This window comes from Phalacrocorax aristotelis, chromosome 12 (genome assembly GCF_949628215.1).
Source record: "Phalacrocorax aristotelis chromosome 12, bGulAri2.1, whole genome shotgun sequence".
NCBI lineage: Eukaryota > Metazoa > Chordata > Aves > Suliformes > Phalacrocoracidae > Phalacrocorax > Phalacrocorax aristotelis.
The window spans coordinates 17,455,603-17,477,866 of NC_134287.1; the positions used below are offsets into that span (position 1 = coordinate 17,455,603).

A 22,264-nucleotide genomic window follows, 5' to 3' on the forward strand; every position below is an offset into this window, starting at 1 on the left:
GAAAAGACCAATGGTTAAAAGGATGTGAAACTGTTTTGCCCCTCATATAGCCATTAATATAAAGATGATGGTTCAGTGCATCTAGGGTAAGGAGTAGTTAGCTTCCTAATGTAGGCCCCCTTAATCCTGCCCCTGAAAGTGCCTACCTCTCTACTGACTAGATTATATGCCTTTTGGTGGACGGTGTGAATCTTTCCTACAGGGAACAAAATTAGAGCAAATGCAATTTTTTTATCAGCTTACATTCACACTGTCATTTGATACTTGGATTGCCATTGTAAGGATTATGCGTCAGTGAAAGCATGGTTCAGTCAGGTATGCAATGAGCAATCAAGACAAAGCTCAATGAAAAGGGTAAACTTTACTGCATGTCTTAGAAAGCAGTATCTCTACGTCTCTCATTTTTTTAAAAAGGAGAATGTAGCACTGTGACACTACTGGTCATATGCATTTGATTTTGTGGAAGATTTCAGTTCCCTGTGCAATCACTATAAATAACTAAGAGAAAACAAATGAGAGGAAGAAGAGAGCATGGGACTGAGTGATCACTGTGAGCATAGGTTTTGAAAGTGGAAGACTTTTTGGAACGATATCAGTGTCTCTAGGATTGACTTATTCCTTTATTTTTGCTGCCAGCTATCACTGTAGTCTGAGAAAACCCTTGTTTTTGCTTTGATGGAGGATTTTTTTTTTTTACTTAAAGAAAAATAGATCCTGTAACACACACACATTTTTATCATCTGTAATATCCTCAGGCAAAGATTTTAGGGAGACAGGATGAGCGCTGCTGAAGTACAGCATCTGGGGCAGCAGTCCAGTGAGAAAACAGCTTGTGTAGCTGTCATAATCATAAGTTATATTACTGTAACTGTTCTGCTGGAAATCAGAGATTTGGATTTGCCTGGTAGTTTTTCTGCTGGTGGGAAACAAAATTCAGTGGCTCTTGTGTTGTAACAGGTATCTGTGGTGTGGACTGCTACATTAAATCAATTTTAATCTAAAAGGAGTGTATGTGCTGGATCCAAGTGCCACTGAAATCAAGGCAGATATCTCCACAGGCTTTAGACGAGGTTCTTTGGAAAGTCTGGGGACTCAGCATACAAATAGAAATAAAGATGATAATCCTGTCATACCTAGTATGACAGTTCCTGTTTATTACTCCCATTTTATTAGGAAAATTGGTTAATCCTGGGAGTAAATATAAGGGGAAAAGTCAGGATTTTTAGTGAAAACACCCACATCCTTTTGAAAGAAAATAAAAAGTCATCCAATTCTAATTTTAGCCAAAAGGCAATTCTTTAGGCTGAAAGTGGACTGTTTAATTGGGTCATACATATCCATATATATACACCTACATAAATGCACAGACACATATGTGTGTATATATATATCTTATGTATAGGTTTATACAGGCATTCTCCTTAACCAAAAGAAGGTAAGATTTTCATCTAGTAAATTACAAAACTGATTATCACAGTACTGGATTCTCCAATAATTGCTTCCATCTGATGATTTATGCCTGTGCAAATGGCATGATATGAAAACTGTCTTTGCATAAGGAAATAAGATTTCTCAAGAGTAAAAGCTGAACAATGTCAGTTGTGATTATTATCATGCTCTGGGGTCTGCCCTTAGTCTGGCTAATAAGAAAAAACAGTGGGCTGCAAAGATCACTCAGTTTTCAGTCCAGGTACAGTTTTAGTCTGTAAGCCAAATGCTTTAATGCTGCAATTTATAGCCTGGTATTTTTTATTGTTGTTCTGTTTGTTCATTCTGTTTTGTAGCTGTTTCCTTGGCTCTAGCTCTGAATGGCGTCTGCACAAATACTATTAAATTAATAGTAGGAAGGTAAGTCTTGTCATGTTATAAATGATGGCTTTAACTATTAAGAGAAATAAAGACAGAGTTGACAAACAGAGATATAAGTGCTGCTCCAAAGCATGTTGAATTAGAACAGTCCCCTCTGAAGGTGTCCTTTCCCTGGTGCAGGTGTTGTATAACTTCACTGTGTGACATCCAACTGTGGTAGGAATCTATGTCCTTGTGGTTTTTTATTTGCTTGACCGGTTGGCAGATCCAGACAAACGAAGCGCTTGAAAGGAAAGGTGCGGGTTGAAATCGGTTCGTTAAATTGGAAACACAGACGGGAAGAGTCACAGAATGTGGGACTTCAGATGCCAGTGCCACTAGTCTGATTGAATAGTAATCAACTGAGTCTCTATATAACCCAGTGCCTGCATTTTGTGTGAAGCATATTACTGAATGGTATTTCCAGGTAACATCAAGATCCATGGCAGAACAAACCTTGGAACTCAGCAGTAAGTGCTCTCCTAGGTAGGCCATTTTTTAGGGAAGCATAAATGTGAACGAAGGGGTCAGAAAAATACTAGCAAACAAAACTCTCTGGAAAACAATTTTTTAAGGTATTTTTTGGCTCTATCAACATTTTTAATAATTTCAGCTGAAAAAATATATATTTAACTTCAATTCATACACTATTTAATAGAGTCCAATGCTGTGTTTGTTGTTCAACTTTACCTGTTTTGCAGCACTGAGGAAGCAATATTTGTGCTTGGTTTCGGATGAACCCTCTCTGCAACAGTATTGATGCCCTGACAGTAATGGTACTTGGCACTTTTATTTTAAGAGTGCTTTTGAAATATAACTAAGAATGTCTGCACCATCTATTCCAGGCAGACATGAGCTCATTTTGCCTGCACTCCAAGCCAACTGGTTGGTCTGTCAGCTTGTGTCTGAATCTGTGGTCATTTGCCTGGCTTCTCTACATGGTTTATTAGCTCAGTATTAGGTCAGTATGACACCAGTCAAACCTGTGTGCCATCACTGAGCTCAGAGCAGGGTCAGAAGAAACTGGGAGGCTTGTTCAATGCAGTTAGAGGGTCAGCATCAAGGCTGGCATTAGAACATGATGGCTTTTTGGTGCCAATCTTGTAGCCTAAGTTGTAGTCCTGTTCTCAGCTAGATATGTTGGCAAGACTTGTGCAACTCTGTGGGGTTGTTATGCAACTTCGCTCTGTCACGGAAAGCACTGTGCTAGATTGGCTGCTGTAGGCAAGAGTAGCCCTGCGTGTTCGTTTTCAGAGACAGCTCCCGCTTCTATGCTGTACTGGAAGCTTCCCTGAGAGGGCCTGCTTGTCAAAAAAGTGACATTGAATTGATTATTCAAGGAAAATGAAGCATTTCTGTTGCTGTGTTAAGGCAGGTGGGAACGAACTCTGTAGTAAGCAGTAAATGTAATAACAATTTTGATGTTTATTTGTTACTACAGCATTTGTATTTTTAATATCCATGGTGTTTTTTGTAGACCGCGTCCCGATTTCTTTTACCGCTGCTTTCCAGATGGAGTAATGAACTCTGAAATGCACTGCACAGGTGATCCAGATCTGGTGTCTGAAGGCAGAAAAAGCTTTCCGAGTATCCACTCTTCCTGTAAGTTCATTTAAATGCAGTGCCTGTTCTGTAAAAAGCTGTCTTACCTGTGTTCTTATTTTGTTAGATCATGAACCTCGTGTCGTGGTTCAGCCCCAGTCAGCAACTAAACACCATGCAGCCGCTCGCTCCCTCCTCCCAGCCCTGTGGGATGGGGGAGAGAATTGGAAGAGCACAAGCCAAAAAAGAAAAACTTGTGAGTTAAGAACAGTTTAATAATTAGACTAAATAATAATGATACTAATTATTATAATAATAATGGTAATATAATAAAAAGGAAAAGGGAAAAAGGGAAAAAACCAGAAACACAAACAATACAACTGCTCACCACCTGCCGACTGACGCTGCTGGTCCCTGAGCCATGATTGATGCCTCCCTCCCCCAGCCAGCTCCTCCCAGTTAACATACTGGGCATGATGTTACATGATATGGAATATCCCTTTGGCCAGTTTGGATCAGCTGTCCTGGCTGTGCCCCCTCCCCTCCTGGCTTCTTGTGCACCCAGCAGAGCACGGGAAGCTGGAAAAGTCCTCGACTAGTACAGCAACAACCAAACCATCGGTGTAGCAACATTGTTTTCATACTAAGTCCAAAGCACAGCACTAGACCAGCTGCAGTGAAGAAAATTCACTCTATCCCAGCTAAAACCATGACACCTGGTTTTTGCTGGAGGGTCCTGCACCTGTCTTAGGTCACCACTGCCAGAAACTTCCTTCTGGAAATAAAGTTGTGAGTCTGTGACCCTTCCTTATCTTGAGAACCACCTGATTTCACTGAGAACCACAGCAGGACTGTCAGTAGACTGAAGCACAATTCAAGATTAAAGAAGGACATGTAGTTCTGAGGGGGTATCTGTTCCCTAATGCAGGCCTCTGTATACAGTCTTTGTCTATATAGTAAATATTTATTTTGTTATATTCCATTGAAGTATGAAATGTGGCAAGGCATGTTTGACCTGCGTAGTTTTGACAACATCTTGTTAATCTCTTTCAAGTACTGGATCTATTTAACCAAAGTTCAAGTCACAAAGGCAGTTCAACTGCTTTTGTCATTAAGGTTTCTTCATGGGAGGTTGTATGCTTGGAGGTGGAAGGGGTAGGAAGGAATGCACAGAGATGACGTTGCATCATTTTGGTGCTGTTCATCCTAATGAACTGGGTACAAAGTGTAGTTCAAGAAGTCCCTATACCACTAGAAGCTCTTGTAATATGCCAGTAGAAGGATTATTCTTTCATTCCCTGTTCTCCTCCTCTTGACAGTATCCACTGCTGGTGGTGGCTAAAGAAGGGATCCTTGTCTGTGTGGCCCTTGATTCTTGACAATGAATCCCTTGAAGGGGATCTTATACTTCCATGTTCAGATGTCTACTGCCACTGGACTGCTTTGCCTGGGCACAGGCAGGAGTAAATGGGAGCTCTGTTCCCAGCTCAAGCAAGCAGAGGGGAATAGGTAGAATTCTGTCAGCATGACAGCACAGAGGTACCATGTAATGGGGGAGCAGGTGTATTAATAGGATCTTACTTAGAGGAGCAGGTGGGCAGGAAACCGAGGTAAGTTGGGCACAGCTTGGAGTTTCTGTGGTGTCTTCTCTGCTCCTAGGACAGCAGAGTCACTTGTCATTCCATTTGGCTTTGAGGTGGTCCTCAATCTAGGTCTGATGGTTTGATCAGCTACTCCTAGCTCATGCTGTATCCTGCCAAACATTTAGGTGGCTTTATGAAAACTCATATGTCTGATTTAATTAGTTATATTAACTCAGATGTTTACAAAGGTTCCTTTCTCTGTCTTGAGGAGCTGCCTTCTAGAGTGTTTTATGTCAAGTGTCTAATAAAACTTCTTTTCATCTGTAGAATAACTTGATTATTCTGAGCTTTTTTTTCCCCAGTATTGTTTGTTGCCTTCTGCAGTTCTGTTTCTGAGAACTGCCAATTGAGTGCCAGTAAGTCATATCTCTGGAATTTGTTTTTCTGATATTCTTTTAAATTAATAACTTCAAAGTGTCTACTTGTGCAGAATTATATATTGCAAACAAGTTGGGTAATGAGATGCATGAAATTCTGAGCTGATCTTGCTCCCTTTTTCTTGTTTGAGTCCCAGAAACAGATAATGGAGTAGTGGATGTTTGTGGATTTGTTATAAGCTTTACATTTATAAAAAGTAAGCCACCTTAGGTGTCTCAAATTTTGTTTATAAGCTTTGACTACATTAAAGAGACAATAGCAGAATATACTGCATGCCATTTAGAACAAAAGGTATTTATTGTTATTTGTAGTCTGTCTTCAGATCTGGCTGTCACGCTTAATTGCAGTTGTCTTGGTTAATTATTTCATCAATAAATAACAAAGGCTTAAAACAAGTGCATCTATACACTTACATACTAGAATTTACAGATTAGCCCTCAGCAAGTGTTTTAGTTACATTTTAGTAAAGGAAAGTGATCAACAGTGTACTCTGGGGCTTCAGAGTGTGAGTTGCAGAAGACACCCAATGTGCTTTTGTTTTTGCACAAACTAGAAACGCTGTATGTGTAGCATGCTCTGCTTAGTTCTGGCACACATCCTAGTTCTCTTACCAAGACTGCTTGTCACGCAGTGAAGTGCTTTGTCCCTGGGCCAGTGGGGCAGCCATAGAATGTGTACTGGGGTTTTACTTTTGACTGGTATTGGTTTTATAAGCACTGAGTTACGTTACTGCAGCTCACACAAAATTCAGTCGGAGCAGAGTGGTGGCCTGGTATATTTAGACCAAAATTACAATAATAGCTTTCTCTTCACTGAACATACAATATTATCATGTGGATAAGCTGACTGTATTTCCCCACTACAAAGCCTTTTACTACAATGTGATAAGAATGAAAAGATATATATGGAGTAATTTTTATATGTTGGTAAGTGTACACTAGAGTGAGGCAATTCTGCATCTGCTTGAAATACTTATGTTTTTGAAGCCTGATGTTATAATATTTAAGTGTCTGACAAGACCGTGTGTTTTGAAGCCTTAAAGTCCATACATATTTAGCCTCATAATGAAGAAGGAAACCATTTTCATTTGATAATTTTACAGCTGAAATCTGTTCCTTCTGTGTAGCAAAATTATTTAGATAACCAGGATTGTCAGTTTTGTTTTATCAAGAATAGTTGTAATATATTTAGTTTCTTTTTGCTACTTCATCCCTTCTCTAGACTGAGGAGCAAAAATTAAAAATATCATGGGAAACACAACATTATACTACCTTCCTGGACATACGAAGCAATGAGGATGTTGAGGGTATAACTCATGTCTGGAAATTTTGCTATAATTCTACATTTTCAGTATTTTGTTTTATGTAGTGTATGAACTATACCTCCTCTACCTGCCACTTCCTGTGGGCCTGAACTGACCTTGTGTACTCAGTAAAAATGCTATGAACTACCTGTCTTCCACTGTGAGAGTCAACTTGTGCCCTGAAGGAGTGTGCGTTCTCCTTATTAGAGCACAGATTATTTTCTTGGCTTGAATTAACATGTACCTCTTGGCACAGGGAGATGAGACATGTACTACAAGTAAGAAAAACGTATGGAGCACAAACCGTTTTGTAAAGCTAGAGTGTGCCTTGCAGATAGATGCAAACTATAGTTGCCTGAAGCAATTGAGGCATTTTGTACCAAACCAGAAAAGGAAGTTGACCCACGTGAAGACAGTGGTGGTGTTACTACCTTCTCTGACCGAGGAGCAGAAATCTGCTTGCAGAGGCTGCTGAAAACATACTTCGAGTTGGCGTATCTCATTCAAGGCTGTTATCTCCTAGCTCTGTCTCTTGCTGTCCTTTTCTGGAAAGACTGCTGAAGTTAGGCAACTCCTGCTCTTGATAACTTTTTGTAACAGCAACTTGAGTTTAGAATCTACACAAGCACAACCCAACACTCAATGACTCCATTGAAATTCACCCAGTAGTTCATGTTCTACTGGATCAAAGAAGTCTCTGGACATTCTGGATTGTTTGGAGCATACTTTGCCTCTTTTCCAGTTGAACTGCTGGTGTATCTTGTTTGAGGCAACCACTGTTTGGGAATAGGAAGTCAAGATTCCTGCCTGGATCCAGTAGCAGAGAGGTGTTCCCAAGACCCAGGTTTGTATGTAGCTACTCTGACCAAAAAGCTTCCAAAATGTAGGTCTCTTTCCCATATTTAGTATTTCCATGGCTTTATAATCCATTGACTATTTTATGCTATTTAAAGCTACTACCTGTGAATGCAGCTTCTCTATGTCCATACTTCACGGAAAAATTGTGTTTAAGATCACAAATGCAGCATTTCTTCCTCCTGCCTGTGTGTCTTCTACAGAGTTATCTTGCAGAGAGCCTTTAGGGATACCTCATGGCATCCTAACCTCTCAAGATATGTGGATTAAGCACACATACTCTTCAGGGTTTGTTCTGGCTGTACTTGGCAAGCTTGTTATCCAAATAATAAGCAAGTCTATCTCAAATATGGCCTTGAGAGTAGTGGGAGTTACTGACTGTCTGAAAGACAGTTATACCATTTGTAAGCACTAACCATAGCAAGGAGTGGAGGAAGTCGGCCATCCCTGTGGTGAGCTTCTGAAGAAACTTTTTCTTGTGTTTGTTGAAGTATGATGGGAATTGCCCTTTGCTGTATTTTTTTTTTTTTGGCATAGTGTTTCCCCAGTTTAACCCCCTGCCGTGCAGCACAATGAGAATATGCTGTTTCCTCAGGTCACTCCTTGCAGTGCTAGAAAGTACATAATCCTATTGATGGACTGCAACAAGACCCTTCACCAGTTTTCTTTCTTTGAACCTTGCTGCAAACTGCAGCAGCAAGCAACAGATAGAAAATGAAACATGAACAACAAACTGGATGGGCATACAGGCAGAATGATCTGGTGTATTTAAAGAAACAAAAGAAATTATGCCAAAATCAATATAAAACCTTTTGTTGTCTGGAATTAATAAGTGTAATGAGTACCCAACATACCAATTGGTGAAGAATGCAGTGTATGAATAAAGTGTATTTAATTTAATGCAACAAATGAAAACTGATTGAGAGGAAAAATATGGTGAATAAACACAGAACAGTTAATTGGATAAGCCACACACGTAGCTGGTAGTCAAAAAGATCACTGAACTTGCAGGCATACATTGTACTAATGGGGTGCACAGAAAGCTTTTTGTAATTGATTTCTTCCTTTTTATCTCATGACGGATGTCATTTTGACATTTGCATCAGGCTGACAAGATCTTTCCATGAACAAAATATGAACCTAGCGTCCTGTAGTGTTATTTATTAAAAAATCAATAATATCTAGCTCTTACTCATTGTGGTTGATAAGAAGCTTGTGCATGATAGGTAGTAATTAAACTTAACAAGTTGCCAATACGTTATGTGTGTGGGGAAATAAATGCTTATAATACCAGGTTTAGATCCAGTGGAGCAATTCCAGGTAGGCCAGTTATCCAGTGATTAAAAACTGGAAAGAAACCAGAAGGGTTCTTTTCAGTATTAATTGTTTGTTACTTTAAGTAGCTTTATGCATTTACTAGTTCAAGGAAGTTTTCACAATTTGCCATTTTTTATACAAGCAGTGAGTATTTGATTGCCTGGTATTTATGTGGAGAGAGGTCTGAGTTTACTTTGGTGACAAAATTTGGAATTTTTATGATTACTATGGGATCCTGAGGAAGAAAATCAGATTCTCTAAACAAATATATTTTTGCCTGATTATAGCAATGGTAATTTAAGACTAAAACAAGGAGAAGAAAACTATCTAATCATTGGGGTTTTTTTATACTCTAGGAAAACTGGTTTGACTTGAGAATAGACTATATGTCAAGTACGTGTTCAATTAAGGTGACAAAAACTGAGCATGTGTTTGATATGAGAGCTCAGGTTTCTGTAAAACACAGAAGTAAAGTTCATGAGTTGCAGCTTACATTTGTTGCGAAGGGAGAAGAATGGCTTGGGAACCCTTGAAGACTTCTGGGAGAGGTGCACACAGTGACAACAGGTGTAGCTGCTCTCTCTAAATCAGTGTCATCCATTATAACTTTAGGAGGTGCTGACAAGTCCAGATTCCAGTCAAAATTCAGTTATTTTCCTAAGCACAGGGAAATGTTTTAAAATACATGAAGTCATTAACATGCCCATTCCTGCATTATATAGGAGATTAAACCTTTATTTTCCAGGAGTGGGAGATATAAAAAGGCAAGTTTATTTGTTGCCTGTCTCTGGTTAGACGGTAAACTGCCTTCCAGACCCCTGGCAGGTGTTTATCACAAGGGTGCTAGGGTGGATGGAAGATGCACGGCCAGCTGCCTGTCACAGTTGGTTAGAACTTCCATTCACAAAGAACGCTGGCTTGTTTGAACCACACTAGTGCTTTATCAGCTGATGCTGACTTTGGTTTTAAACCCTGCTGTCTTCTTACTCCATTAACTGAAGCAGCAAAAGATGCATATTCAAATCCAGCACTTTTACAAGCAGAAGGAATGAACTGCAGGAGATCTGTAGCTGATAGACTACTATCATGCTGCTAGAGGAAGTGGTGGTTGTGACAGAGAGGCAGAGGTGAAGAAAAGAATATGACCAGTAAAGTAGCTGTGATGTTGCTATACCACCAGTCATGTGGCTGTAAGTAGGAGGAGAACTAATGGGGCAAATTCTCTTTTCACTTCATAGTGCTGGTAATGTCACAAATATAAACTAGTTCTATCAAATATTGCAGGTTTGGGTTTGTTTTCCCCCTGCCCCCCCTTTTTCAACAGTAGACCTCAGTTAAACTCTTGAACCCTTAATAGGCAAAAAAACGTTGAGTTTACATACGGAGTTTGGGAGTGTCTGCTGTCCTCTCTCTATTTTTGGAAGGTTTGGCCTGGAAGCCATGTATGCTGAAATCATACAGAATTCAGTCTGGAAACAGACCCTGTCTTTCAGGTCCACACAAGTTCATAGACACTTACGATGAAAAAGCCTTGTATCATTTCTGGTACATCAGTTCATTGCTATATACAGCTAATTCCTGATGAATTTTAAAAAATCCTTTTCTTACATTCATTTTAAGCATCTTACATAGTAGGATTTTCCTGCAGCTTAAAATTAGGCTGGTTATTATGTGGTTTGTGAGTTCACTCAAGGATAAATACCTCTCTCTGATCTAATCTTGAGCCACCTAATTGAACATTTCTTTTCTGATCATGGTGCCTCATTTCAAATTGCTCTGAATTCATAATGGCAGTGTGATTCTCCTCTATTAAGCTACAGGTTAATATTACAGTTTACTATGTGCTCCAATAATTTGCTGCATCATTTTGGGTTTTTTCTGTTGTTAACTTCATTTTCTGTACTTATGTATATAACTGGTAGCACATTTACTTGGTTTTCTCACCAAATGTGCTAGTAAGAAGTTTAGGAGATACTTCTTTGTACAGTACAGAGGCTACTGCACTCTGGGACTCTCCAGGTATTGAAAACATTGGAAAATATCTGATCATGTCTGAAAGAATTACGTGATAGGACCAGATATGAAGAGGAGGGAGGGATGCATGGTGTGCTAGAATGAGCAGCAGTAGGTGAGAAGTTACAGTCTCCCTTGGTTCTTACACTGTTTGTGAGGACTGGTGCAAAGAGACCTGACTGCCAGCTAATGCAAGGACCAAGATGATGCTTTAGGAGCTGTGAGAGTATCACTGGTACTCTCTTTTAAAGCCTGTTTATATGCTTCTTGGCGAGTTCTACAGAGTGATTATCAGTGCATGTTGTAATTGTACATGCCATAAGCTGCCTATGCAGGGGTAATCTTAGAGGTGGGATTCCTGTAAGATAGTATCACTGGTGGAATACACTGTGAAGAACAACTGTTTGAAGACAAATAGATGCCTTGTAAAATAGAAGTTATAACAATATATGTTCTAGTCTTCTGAAAATCCCATAAGGCATTTGATAATGCAAAGCAAAGAAAATTAATTTCAGCAATTTTTAATCTAGCAATTTTAGAAGTGGAGCAAATGAACTGGAACAGATTTTCGTTCCTTAGATCTGAAACATTTGAAAGGCTGGCCTTAGTGTCTGGTAGAGTTTTACTTCTTCTGATTTATTTAACAAAAGAGCCTGTCAGTTACAAATAGTTTTATTACTACTGCCAAAAAATAATTTTATGTAGGACCCTTTGAAGGTTCTTTATGGAGAAAGCTGCAGTTCTGCAGTGAACAGACGGGGTCTTTGACCAAGAACGAACACCTATCTACTTTACTGGATATTGTTAGACTATTTTTGTGCTGACTGGTAATTGATTTAAAGCACAATTTACCAGGACTTCAGGTACATTTCTGCAGGTGGAGAAGGAGTTAAGCGTACTTCATGTGTATGATGAAGGATGACTAGTGGGCATTTTAGAAAATGAAGAGGTGGAAACTGAGGGATACTGCAAAAGACAGGAAAAACAGATCTCAAGGAAAGCATGTTTTAGAAGCACAAATTTATAGAAATCTATAGAAACTTATAGAAATCTAATCCAATTGCTGTCTGAAATTAATTTCCCTAAGCTTTTAGCTCTGAAGATTTTTGGCTTAAAATATGAATCCAGATCACCTTCCCAAGTTGTTGGTGATACTTAGTTTTGGGCGCAGAACTCTAAGTCAGAGGGAGAAAGACCTGAGCCATGGCATTTTAACTGTTTATCTGTATAAATGAGGATAGGCTGCTAACAGCAAGCAGTAGTGGTGCTGCAAAAATATTATGTGTTTATGTTAATATAGTTTAATGAGTGAGTCTTGACCTGTTGCCAAAACTAGGTCAACTTGCTGATTAGATCTGACCTTAAATGTTTGCTTATGTTCATATGTTAGTTACCAGAGCAGTAAGTACACAAAGTAAAGGAACTAGACACCACTCATCTGGCAGTCAGAAATATCGCTGTAGAACAGTCTTGTGTTCCTGTGTCTGGTTATGAATGCTGTGAACTGTGATGGCAGGGAGGGCTGAGGGGAGCACAGCATAGTGGTTTCAGAGTGTGGGGCCTTTACTGTCATAACCTGCCTTCTCTTTCATATTTGTTGACTTTTTATTGGGTAGTCAAAATATTTTATTATTATTAAACTGCCAAAGGAATGTCCAAAGCCATATGGTGTACAGAGAAAGGGTGTGCCCAGGGACCTATTTCATGTCTAAGCTCAACAAGCAATAGACCATTCTGATGTAAATACAGCTTTGCAACAGCAGCGAAACCCATAGTATTGTATTCTGATCTGCTTTCCAGGTAAATGATTTATGAATGGATTATCTCCTGAGCTTCTTAGAAAAAAAGTAGCACCTCTGCAATACAGACTTCCTTCAAATGTTCAGTAAAATAAGTTGTTTAGGTAAAAAAAAAAAAAAATCCTAAGCAGTCTCATATCTAATATGCTGACATGATTGTAGTAATGAAGTCCTTGTACAACAGGTATGGGTAAATAACAGTAACACAATACATTTTATTTAGAAACACCAAAAAATCCTGTGTGAATGAAATGCCGGATTCTTGACCCTGTTTACTTTCTTAGAGGAAGTGATTAATTCATCGTGCTATAACTCCATTTAGGCTCTTCTTCTACTCAAAACATTTGCAAGCAAACTGCAATTCCCAGAGCTTTGGTCCCAGCTTTATTTAGTGACTATTTTTAAATGTGTTAATTCTAAATGGGTCAGAACTATTTAAGCTGTGTTTTTCAGCTGAGGGGTTGCTGTCATAGATTTAAGGATATTGCGTGAAACTGGTTTTGATACCTTTGTGCTGAAGAAAAAAAGAATGGCTTGGGAAGAGGGTAATTAAACCTCCTTGTTAACCTCCTTGGAGCCTATACTGCTTAGGATTGGTAGTTAGTGGCAGATCGAGCCCATGATCGTCATGAATACCCATATATGCACCTTGAAATTGATGTGTACACTACAAATAAATTCATAACCACTTGCTAGTCGGGTTTGTCTCAGCTCATAGTTTGATTCACAGAATTGTTAGGTTGCAGGGTCAGTGAGAGTAGGCTCTTCAGCACTGTGTCCCACTGAGTTTTGCATGTCTCTGAATATGCAGATTCCACAGCTTTTCTCATAGAGAAGAAACCTGTGGGTTTTTTCTGTCACAGTGGGAATGTTTTTTCTTATGCTTAAATACAATTTCCTGTACTTCAGTTTGTGCCCATTGTCTCTTCTCCTTTTACTGGGTATTGCTGTGAAGAGTCTGGCTTTACTTCCATTGATCTCAGATAGAAAGGTCCAAATTGATGCTAGTGGACTTTGCATCAACTGACTGAAAGACAAACCTGATAAACATTAAAATCAGTTGAATAACACAGTGGCCGCAGAGATAATTAAACTTACAGTTTCATGCTGGGTTGGTTAGATTCTTGGGAATAGGAATCAATAAAAAATAACATTTTCTGTATAGAAGTGCTGTACTAGTAGTAGAAAATAAAATATGTGATTTTATTTTTATAGCTGCAATTTAGTTACTTAAATTAGTTTGAAACGTTGACTTTTGGCTAAATTGTGTCTGGTTTTTTTGTTTGTGGTTTTTTTTTCCTTAATAGAAACCTTTATTGATTCCAGGGCTTCCTTTTTGCAAGGAAAAAAATTAAGGTTTGAAGAAATTACTTTGTGGTAACATATCAATTTGATTTGTACAGCTTCCAGAGTGAATGTTAACATAGTGCTGTACAAGAGCTCTTATTTCGTGTGTGTGGTTTGTGTTTCTTTTGTCTCTTTTTTTTTTTCTTTGTATTATATTGGCTGAGAGTTGTAACAATTACTGACATCAGAGGATTTAATCAGAAATCTGAAATGAAGCATGTAATCAGGGTATTTGGTTGTAGGGACAAAACCAGCTACTTGTTATGTCATATGTGTTTTAATTACCTTGATGAATGAAGGGGTCTTGAAATGTTTTTGGAAGCGAAGAAGAAAACCATTTTCTTTGCCTTTCAAGCTATAGTATACACTTATCTCATAGTTTCCATAGACAAAATGGCGAATTATATGTAAACACTCAACTTTTATGTATTGGTTGACTCCATTTTTATAAGGAGTTAATTTTTTAAAAAGAAACAATTCCTTTCAGTGTATATATTTAATAATTTGCACTTTATACAAATAAGACCTAGGTAGTCATATGCCATTAATGTAACTAACATTAGCAGTGACCAGATTGTCAAGGTTGTAACCTGTTGTAACATCATGAAGGATAATTTTCCAGTTTCATTATTTATGATAATCCTCTGCAGATATGAACTCATTGCAAATCAAGGTAAACATCCATTTCCAGTGGAGGGCATAATCTTGCTCTGATCAAAATCAATGTGAGAACTGAATAGCCTGGAGAATTCTAATCTATTAATAGTCATCATTACTACATTGAAGAATTAATCAGCAAGCAGGGTTAATGGGAGCAGTGACCAAGGAATTAGGATCTTAATACCTACCGTACACTTCAATACAGCTTGAAGAAAATATTGCCGGTAGAGCATGTTACACACTGTAGATTCTGTTTATATTAAAATTAGGACATGCACATTATAAGAGTACTGGATATGAGGTCATCTCTGCTTATTTGTTTGGAGAAAGAATATGGTGGGAGGAAGTACAAACAACAAAAGGACAAAAGTAATTGGTTACCTTTTTCTGCTGGCATAATAAATGAGGTTACCTTTTCAGACCAGTCCTGAATAGTAATTTCCTACTTTAAGTAGCCAGATTCCTCTATGAATGACAGCAGTAATTGCTCAATCTCTTGTAACAAGCTTAAGAATATATAAGAAATAGTCTTCTGTAGAGGTCCCCCAGCCCTATCTTTGAATAAGGAGAGAGGAATCCCAGCAGACTTTTTTCACTGCATAATTATTTCTTCCTTTGTGAGCAGGGTCGGCCCCCACATCCTACAGATATTAGGAATATGCATACCTTTCCCTCCAGCACTGACATATTTCCCAGAAGTAGAGTTCTTGCATTAGCTTCTTGAGACATTAGTAGGACTCCTAAAGAACAGAATGAAAGGTACTGTACTGGAAAATTAATAAAATATGCATTTGATGATTGCCATTGAATGCAGGCAGCAGTAGGGGAAATAACCATGTGCTTCACCAACCTCATGCCTTACAGAGCAGCCCATCTTGTCTGGGAATGGCAGTATACACAACTTTAGAGGCAGCACTCAGGAGACAGTTCCCTTATCCAGAATAGAGCAGGTGAGTGCTGAAGGTCTGTGCTTCCTGCTTTTTCTAGGAAGAATCAACAGTTACTTTCCACAAGCTACCAAGAGTTTGAGTATAAAGTGGCTCAGGTGCCAGTTTATCAAGCACCTCCAATGCATATTACTGGGATAAACAAGATGGCTCTTTACCTGCCTATTTCCTTTACGAAAAGATACAGCCACGCAGGTATGCTATTCATCTTTTTCAATGCTTACCACTTATCTGTCTGTGCATACGCCAAGTCTTAAAGTGAAGGGACATGTCCTTACCTTTCCATCAGTTTCCCTGCAAACAGTAGGCTTCCTTCCAAGCTATGTAAGAGCTCTTTGCTTCTCGCCAGCTCCCAGCCTTTGATTAAAAGAACTGAAGCATGAGGTGTTATATCTCTCATGTAGCAAAATTTAGCAGAACTCGTGAAGAAAACCTGAAAGCGTGATGTGATTCTTCATGGTAGCATGTTATTTAGCAATACCAAGGACTGCATGAAAAATCAGAAATTGTACCAGATGAGCCCATTGCTTTCTTGATCTCAGGGCTGTGATTTCCTGACTTGCAGTCCACTGTAATTTGTGATTCACATAGAATACCAAAGAGGTGTGTGGGGATGCTTTTTGTTGTTTCTGCTTGTCCTGATCTAGAGACCAGATCATGCAGGGAACATGAGTAGAGTGAGACTTCAGAGGAGAGTAAGCAAAAACATGGAATCATCTTGAATCCCTGGTCATCAGTGAGGAATAAAATGAATGACTCTGTGATTCAACAGCGTTCTTCCTCAAATGGTGGAAAGCTGAAGTTAAAAAGTGAGCTGGAAGTATGAGTAAATCTCTGAGCTAAGCCTGGAGAAGAGAAGGCTGAGGGCAGCCCTCATGGTGCTCTACAGCTTCCTCCCAAGGGGAGGAGGAGGGGCAGGTGCTGATCTCTTCTCTCTGGTGACCAACGCCAGGACCCGAGGGAATGGCAGGGAGATGTGCCAGAGGAGGGTTAGGTTGGGTTTTAGGAAAAGGCCCTTTCCCCAGAGGGTGGTGGAGCCCTGGAACAGACTCCCCAGGGAGGCATCACAGCACCAGCCTGGCGATATTCAAGCAGCACTTGGACAAGGCCCTCAGACATGGGGTGAATTTGGTGTGTCCTGTGCAGGGACAGGAGTTGGACTCAATGATCCTTGTGGGTCCCTTCCAACTCAGGACATTCTATGATAAACCAGTTTTCCCAGCAGCCACTGCTATTTTTTGCTTAATATAGCTCTTTAGTTTGCTTTCATCTGTGTAGGGAAGAAACTTAATTACGTTTCAGTCTAATTCTCCCTTTTTGCTTGCCTAACTTGAACTTTTCAGGTAAAATTAATAAGCTAAGTATATGCTTGATTTTACAGCCTGTAGAAGACTTTGTTGTGATATTGTAGGCTTTAGCTTTATGTGAAACTAAGACCATTGTTCTTCTTACTGACCTTTTCAGTTAAAAGGTTTAACTTTTTTTAAACTGGTGTTTAAAAAACTGGTGTTTACTTACACCAGAGATCTAAAGATAAACTTTCATCTGTGAACTGCAGTGACAGTTCTTCTCTGGAGTCAAATGGGTCAGAAAGCTCAAGACTAATTCAAAAATGGATAGCTATCAACTCAGACAGAGGAGGTTGGCACATCAATTTCTGACCATCTTTAAGGAATAAGTCTCATTACAGCGCTGGGGACTACTGAGGTTCCTTGAAATTCCTTTCTGTGGCAGCATTTTAATTCTGATCAGGCATATGGGGTTGAAAACAGTGTTACGATAGTTCCTTCTAGCACCGTGTTTCACATCATTGTGTAGTCTTGGAGTCCACCATAAGAATAAAATAGATTATGTAAGAGAACATTTTACTTAGACTAGAGCTACTTGGAAGTAAAACAAACCTTTCTGTTTCCGTGGGGACTTTAAATCTGTCTTACAGGGTGGTCACCTTCCTGAGTTGGGGTGTGTGTTTTCCACTCTGCAAGAGCTAGTTGTGATCAGTCTCCAAACACTACTGGTTGACTCAAAACGCCTTTGAGCAGTAAGAGTGATAGAGCTGACTCACATAAGTACAGGTTCTTGTAATACAAATAACCCTGAGTCAATCAGAATTATTTCAGTAAAAACAAGAGTATCCACTACAATTCTGCTGTAAGCAAAAGAAAAATAAATCATTAAAAACCTTGAAATTGAATTAGAAAGTTAAAATACTAGGCACCTTTTCTTTAGAGGTGGCTGACTTATTTGCCAAATTGCAGAAATCTCAGTCCTAAAGATTTCTGAAAAAGTTAATCTAGGTCTCTTGAAAATGGCGCGTGTGTGTGTGTTAAAAGTCCCTTGAGATAAAAGCTACAAGATAAATGCAGGAAGTCAAGCATATTTCTGCCAGAAAGAGAAAAGTACAGAACATCTGCAGAAAGTCGTCTTTGGTTTTTGCTAATGCTGTCGGTTCTACATAGAAATCACCAGCTATTACAGATAAGTAAGTTGGTAATTTTTTTACCCTCCCTTCTGCAAAGGACTGAGGAAATACTGAAGTCATGTTTTAACTAACAACCTACACAAAAAGTTTATGCAAAAAATTTTTAAAACTAACACTGCTTTGTTGCAATCAACTGATTTCTCTAGTGATTTTTCTCTTGAGACTTTTATTTTTTGATTGTTTCAATCTGAACTAAGACAATGGTTTTAGAAGTCTCTCTGTCTGGGGTTCCTACATTCTGTTTAAACAACCAGAAACTTCTGGAAAATTATTATGTTGGAAGTTTATGATCACGTTAGAAGGCAATGTATGTTGGACTCATGGATGAAATTGCCAGTGGATAATAGCACAGGAGGTCTTTTTAAAAAAAAATCTCTGGCGGGGAAGGAGGAAGGAAGGAAAAAAATTTTTGATGCTTTTACTGAGGGAATTAATCAGTGAATAGAAATCAGAATGGTTGACCAGATGTTTTTGATATCATAGCATTTTCACAGACACCCAGGGCTAAATATTATTTGAACTCGTGAGGGGTGCTCAGTGATACAAGAAGTTTTCTATCATATGATGAGCCATTTCACTCTTAATTGATTAGCCTGTCTTCTTTGCTGATCTCTTCTCCCTGGCATCCAGTGATAGGCCATGTGGGAATGGTTTAAAGCTGCTCTGGGGAGACCAAGACTGGACTCTAGGAAGCATCGCTTTACCAAGAGGGTGGTTAAACACTGGAATAGGCTTCCTAGAGAGGTGGTTGATGCCCTAAGCCTGTCAGTGTTTAAGAGGCATTTGGACAGTGCCCTTAATAATTTTCTTTAACTTTTGGCAGCACTGAAGTGGTCAGGCAGTTGGACTAGATGATCACTGTATGTCCTTTCCAGCTGAAAATATTCCTTTCCTGTTCTATTCTGTTCTGTTCTCCGTCTTCTCTGCTCTGGTTGTCTTCCTTCATTACTTCCTTTAAATCAGTAAGTTTGTGTGGGTGAACACAGCAAGATGCTGTCTAGAAAAATGGAATTCCTAGTTGCTGTAAATAATAAAAAAGTCTAAAGGCAAGGGTTAAAAGATATTTATGCTATCAAGCAATAGAATAGTATATCACATTTTAGTATTGTTTAGTATAGCAAGGAGCCTAGAGTCTGAATGAAAAAGTGTGTTTCACTGTATTCAGAGAATATCTCTTGCAGTTAGGTAGGTAATGGGTAGGAGCTAAATAGGAAGAGCAGGAGTATAATTTGGATGTGCCTATTCATGGGTCTGGCCTTGATTCTTTTACCAAAAAATGTTATATGGCATACTTTGGAAATGCCTATATATCTGTAGCAATTATATTATTGATAACTGTACCATTCCCATACCAGTGTCTACATTTGTTTGGATTTGTCCTATTCCTCCTAGCTAAACTCTACTTATTTGGGCAGAAAGTGCTCTCAAGATTAGTTTTCTGTCCAGTCCACTCTGTAGCTTTGGGGGAAGGAGAGAGAAATCTTTTGGGTTTTTTTCCTTCTTTATAACAGTTATAAAGTCTCTGACAGACAGACTAGGAGTCTCCTTGGTGTGAGTTGTTGTTTTAGACAGCTGAGGATTACTACAACAGTTCTTAGACAGCACCTTTGCTGTTGACTGGCTGATTGGTTAATATTTTATTTTTTAATTGATCTCCACAGTTAACTGTTCTGCTCAGTGTTGTTTGTCACTGTATAGTGCGTTAGCATTGTATTATCTCCAAGGAGTTGCCTTCTCTGATATCAAAGCTGATTATGCAGTTCACACTTGCACCAGATTTACTTGATAAAGCACTAATGAAATGAATGTAGTATTTATGGTGTGTCTTGGTGTGTCTCTAAAAAGAAAAAAGGAGACTGGAAAGTATTATGTCTTTAGAGTGAAAGGACAGCTAGCTTCTCCTCCCTTTTTTCACCAAATAATTGAAATCAGTCAGTTGTAAAAAGGAAAAGATTTTTACATTTTAAAAGCTATTCATTTGTCTGAAAAATTGAAGTTATTTATGTGCTTCAGAGTGAGAAAATTATTGAATTTCAGTAGAATTGTTTGCTATCCTGTGATAATTTATATAAAATATTACTGCAGTACATGTAATTATACTTGGGTATCTAAATTTGAACTGTTAATTATCTTTAGCTAGCAATTTTGTGGAGGATAATCATATTTCCTTCAGTTGAAAGTGAATGTTTTAAGTAACAGATGAGCTACAAGCCACAGGTTTTTGGCAGTAATTGCTGCTACACCCCTATTTTCAAGATAAATCTCTTAATTAACAGCTGTATGGCAGAGTCTCTCTGAAATGTTTCATCCTCTTAAAGAAGAATCCAGGGAAATAAGGAATGGATTTCTTAAATATGCAAGGAAAAGAAAAATCTCCTGTGGGGTTTATTACTTCTTAATTCAAACTGCAAGTATACTCAGGAACGGTTGTTTAATGCTTTTACCTCTTCTCTGACATATTTATGTCTCAGTACTTGATAACAAAGTCTGTTTAAATTCATGAGGGACTTGTGAGATGAAGTCCTTAAAGTTTAGATTTCCAGCTCTCATAAAACAAATCTTGTTAGTCAGTTTGAGGTTCAGATTATGCATGACTCAAGCACACCTCTAAAAGACTTTGTGTTTTTCCTGAATTTAAAAAAACATGTGGGTTTTTAATACATGATATCATATCAGTGTAAAACAAGGATTCCTCGTTGGTATTTATCGTACCTAACAGACATGTTCTATGCCTTGTCTTTTACACTGTAGCAAATAACAGAGTAACTTTTTTATGGTAGTATATGGTAATATATTTTCTCCTTTTCTATGCATGATTAAGGAGATTAATCCCAGTTCTACAGCATACTCAGAATAAAAGCAATTTTATTTTTGCTATCTTCAGAAGATCTAGACTTAGTTGGAAATGAAGATACCTACTTTAGAGTCCCTGTTTCTCTCCAAAGAGTTATTTCAAAGTTGGGAGCCCAGCATTGAATTCAGTGATAGTATCATGTAGCTGCGCAGACACTCTCCTCTTGCTGTCCTGATTCACTTTGCTACTTAAAGTGTGGTTGAAGAAGTTTTCACATTTCTTGCCTTTTTAATCCCCCAAACTTTTTTTACATAACCCCCGCCCCCAATGATAAGTTCCTCTTGCAAATGGTGGATAGACCAGGCTTCATCACTTTGCACTTTGCAGTGTAGCTGGAATAAATAACATTTTCCTGTTACTGCTGGGTGTCACAGCATGAAAAGAGAAGCAGAGGTCTTCTACATAACCTTACTGCTTTAGCTGTGCATAGTCTTGGGTTTTCCCTAGTTTCCCGTAGCTTCTTTTAGAAGTATTTAGCAGGATTATTTGCAGGCAGTACTAACAGTGGTATAATCTAGCAAAATCCTTGATGCTGCCAACCATGCTGCATCTTGTGTTTGACAGAAGCATTCTGATCCTCCGCTGTAAAAAGTTTCTGTCCATCGAGGTACTCTTCAAAATGTCTTTTAACTGTATTTTACATGCTAATCTGTGTGCTTGTACCAATTTGCTCCAAACAAATTTTAAATTAAATGCACATCCTGAAAGACTGATACAAATACTTGGCATGGTGAATGGGAGGACAAGTAGTTGAGTAGGATATGATCCGTTATCAAGGATACTACTGATGTCATATGTATGGCAAAGCAGGAAGCAAGAAGTTACCCTGATCCAATGTGTGGGACTTGGTATATTCCAGTGTTGAAATGGAAAGAAAAGATTGTTCTTGCCATGGATTATTTGTAGTCAGATACCTCATAAATCCCCCAGTGAAATAGTTTATATTAGAGTTGAAGAGCTGATGATCTAAAGCTTGTGGCTACATACTGTATTTATGCTAAGGTCTAGCAGAAAGAGAAATTAATTCTCTGATTATTGATTAGTACTGACCTGTTTGAACTAACCTGGCAACTCTTATCTCAGTTTTAACAGGTTTTTTTTCTCAAGAAAACTAGAGATATAGTATTAGGACTTTATTTCATAAAGGGATGAACATCTGATCTAACAAAAAAATTCAGTCAACACTTGGTACTCCTGATGCCTGTAAGGAGAAGAGTGTATTAGGCAGGACCACACTAGTGCAGCACCATAATGGGTGTGTTCAAGGGCTGGTTGC

At 38.6% G+C, this 22,264-nt stretch overlaps 1 protein-coding gene across 2 annotated transcripts in view; it reads left to right on the forward strand.

Moving 5' to 3' along the window:
* PLPP4 (phospholipid phosphatase 4) overlaps positions 1–22,264 on the forward strand; it is a 64,207-nt gene that overhangs the window by 26,032 nt on the left and 15,911 nt on the right. The window contains exons 4-5 of one of the 2 annotated variants that reach the window (XM_075107521.1): positions 1,785–1,848; positions 3,326–3,450. The exons of the other annotated variant lie outside the window; for it this stretch is intronic. Of the exons in view, the coding sequence (XP_074963622.1) occupies positions 1,785–1,848; positions 3,326–3,450 (189 nt within the window). The remainder of the gene's footprint in view (positions 1–1,784; positions 1,849–3,325; positions 3,451–22,264) is intronic. 2 annotated transcript variants of the gene reach the window in all.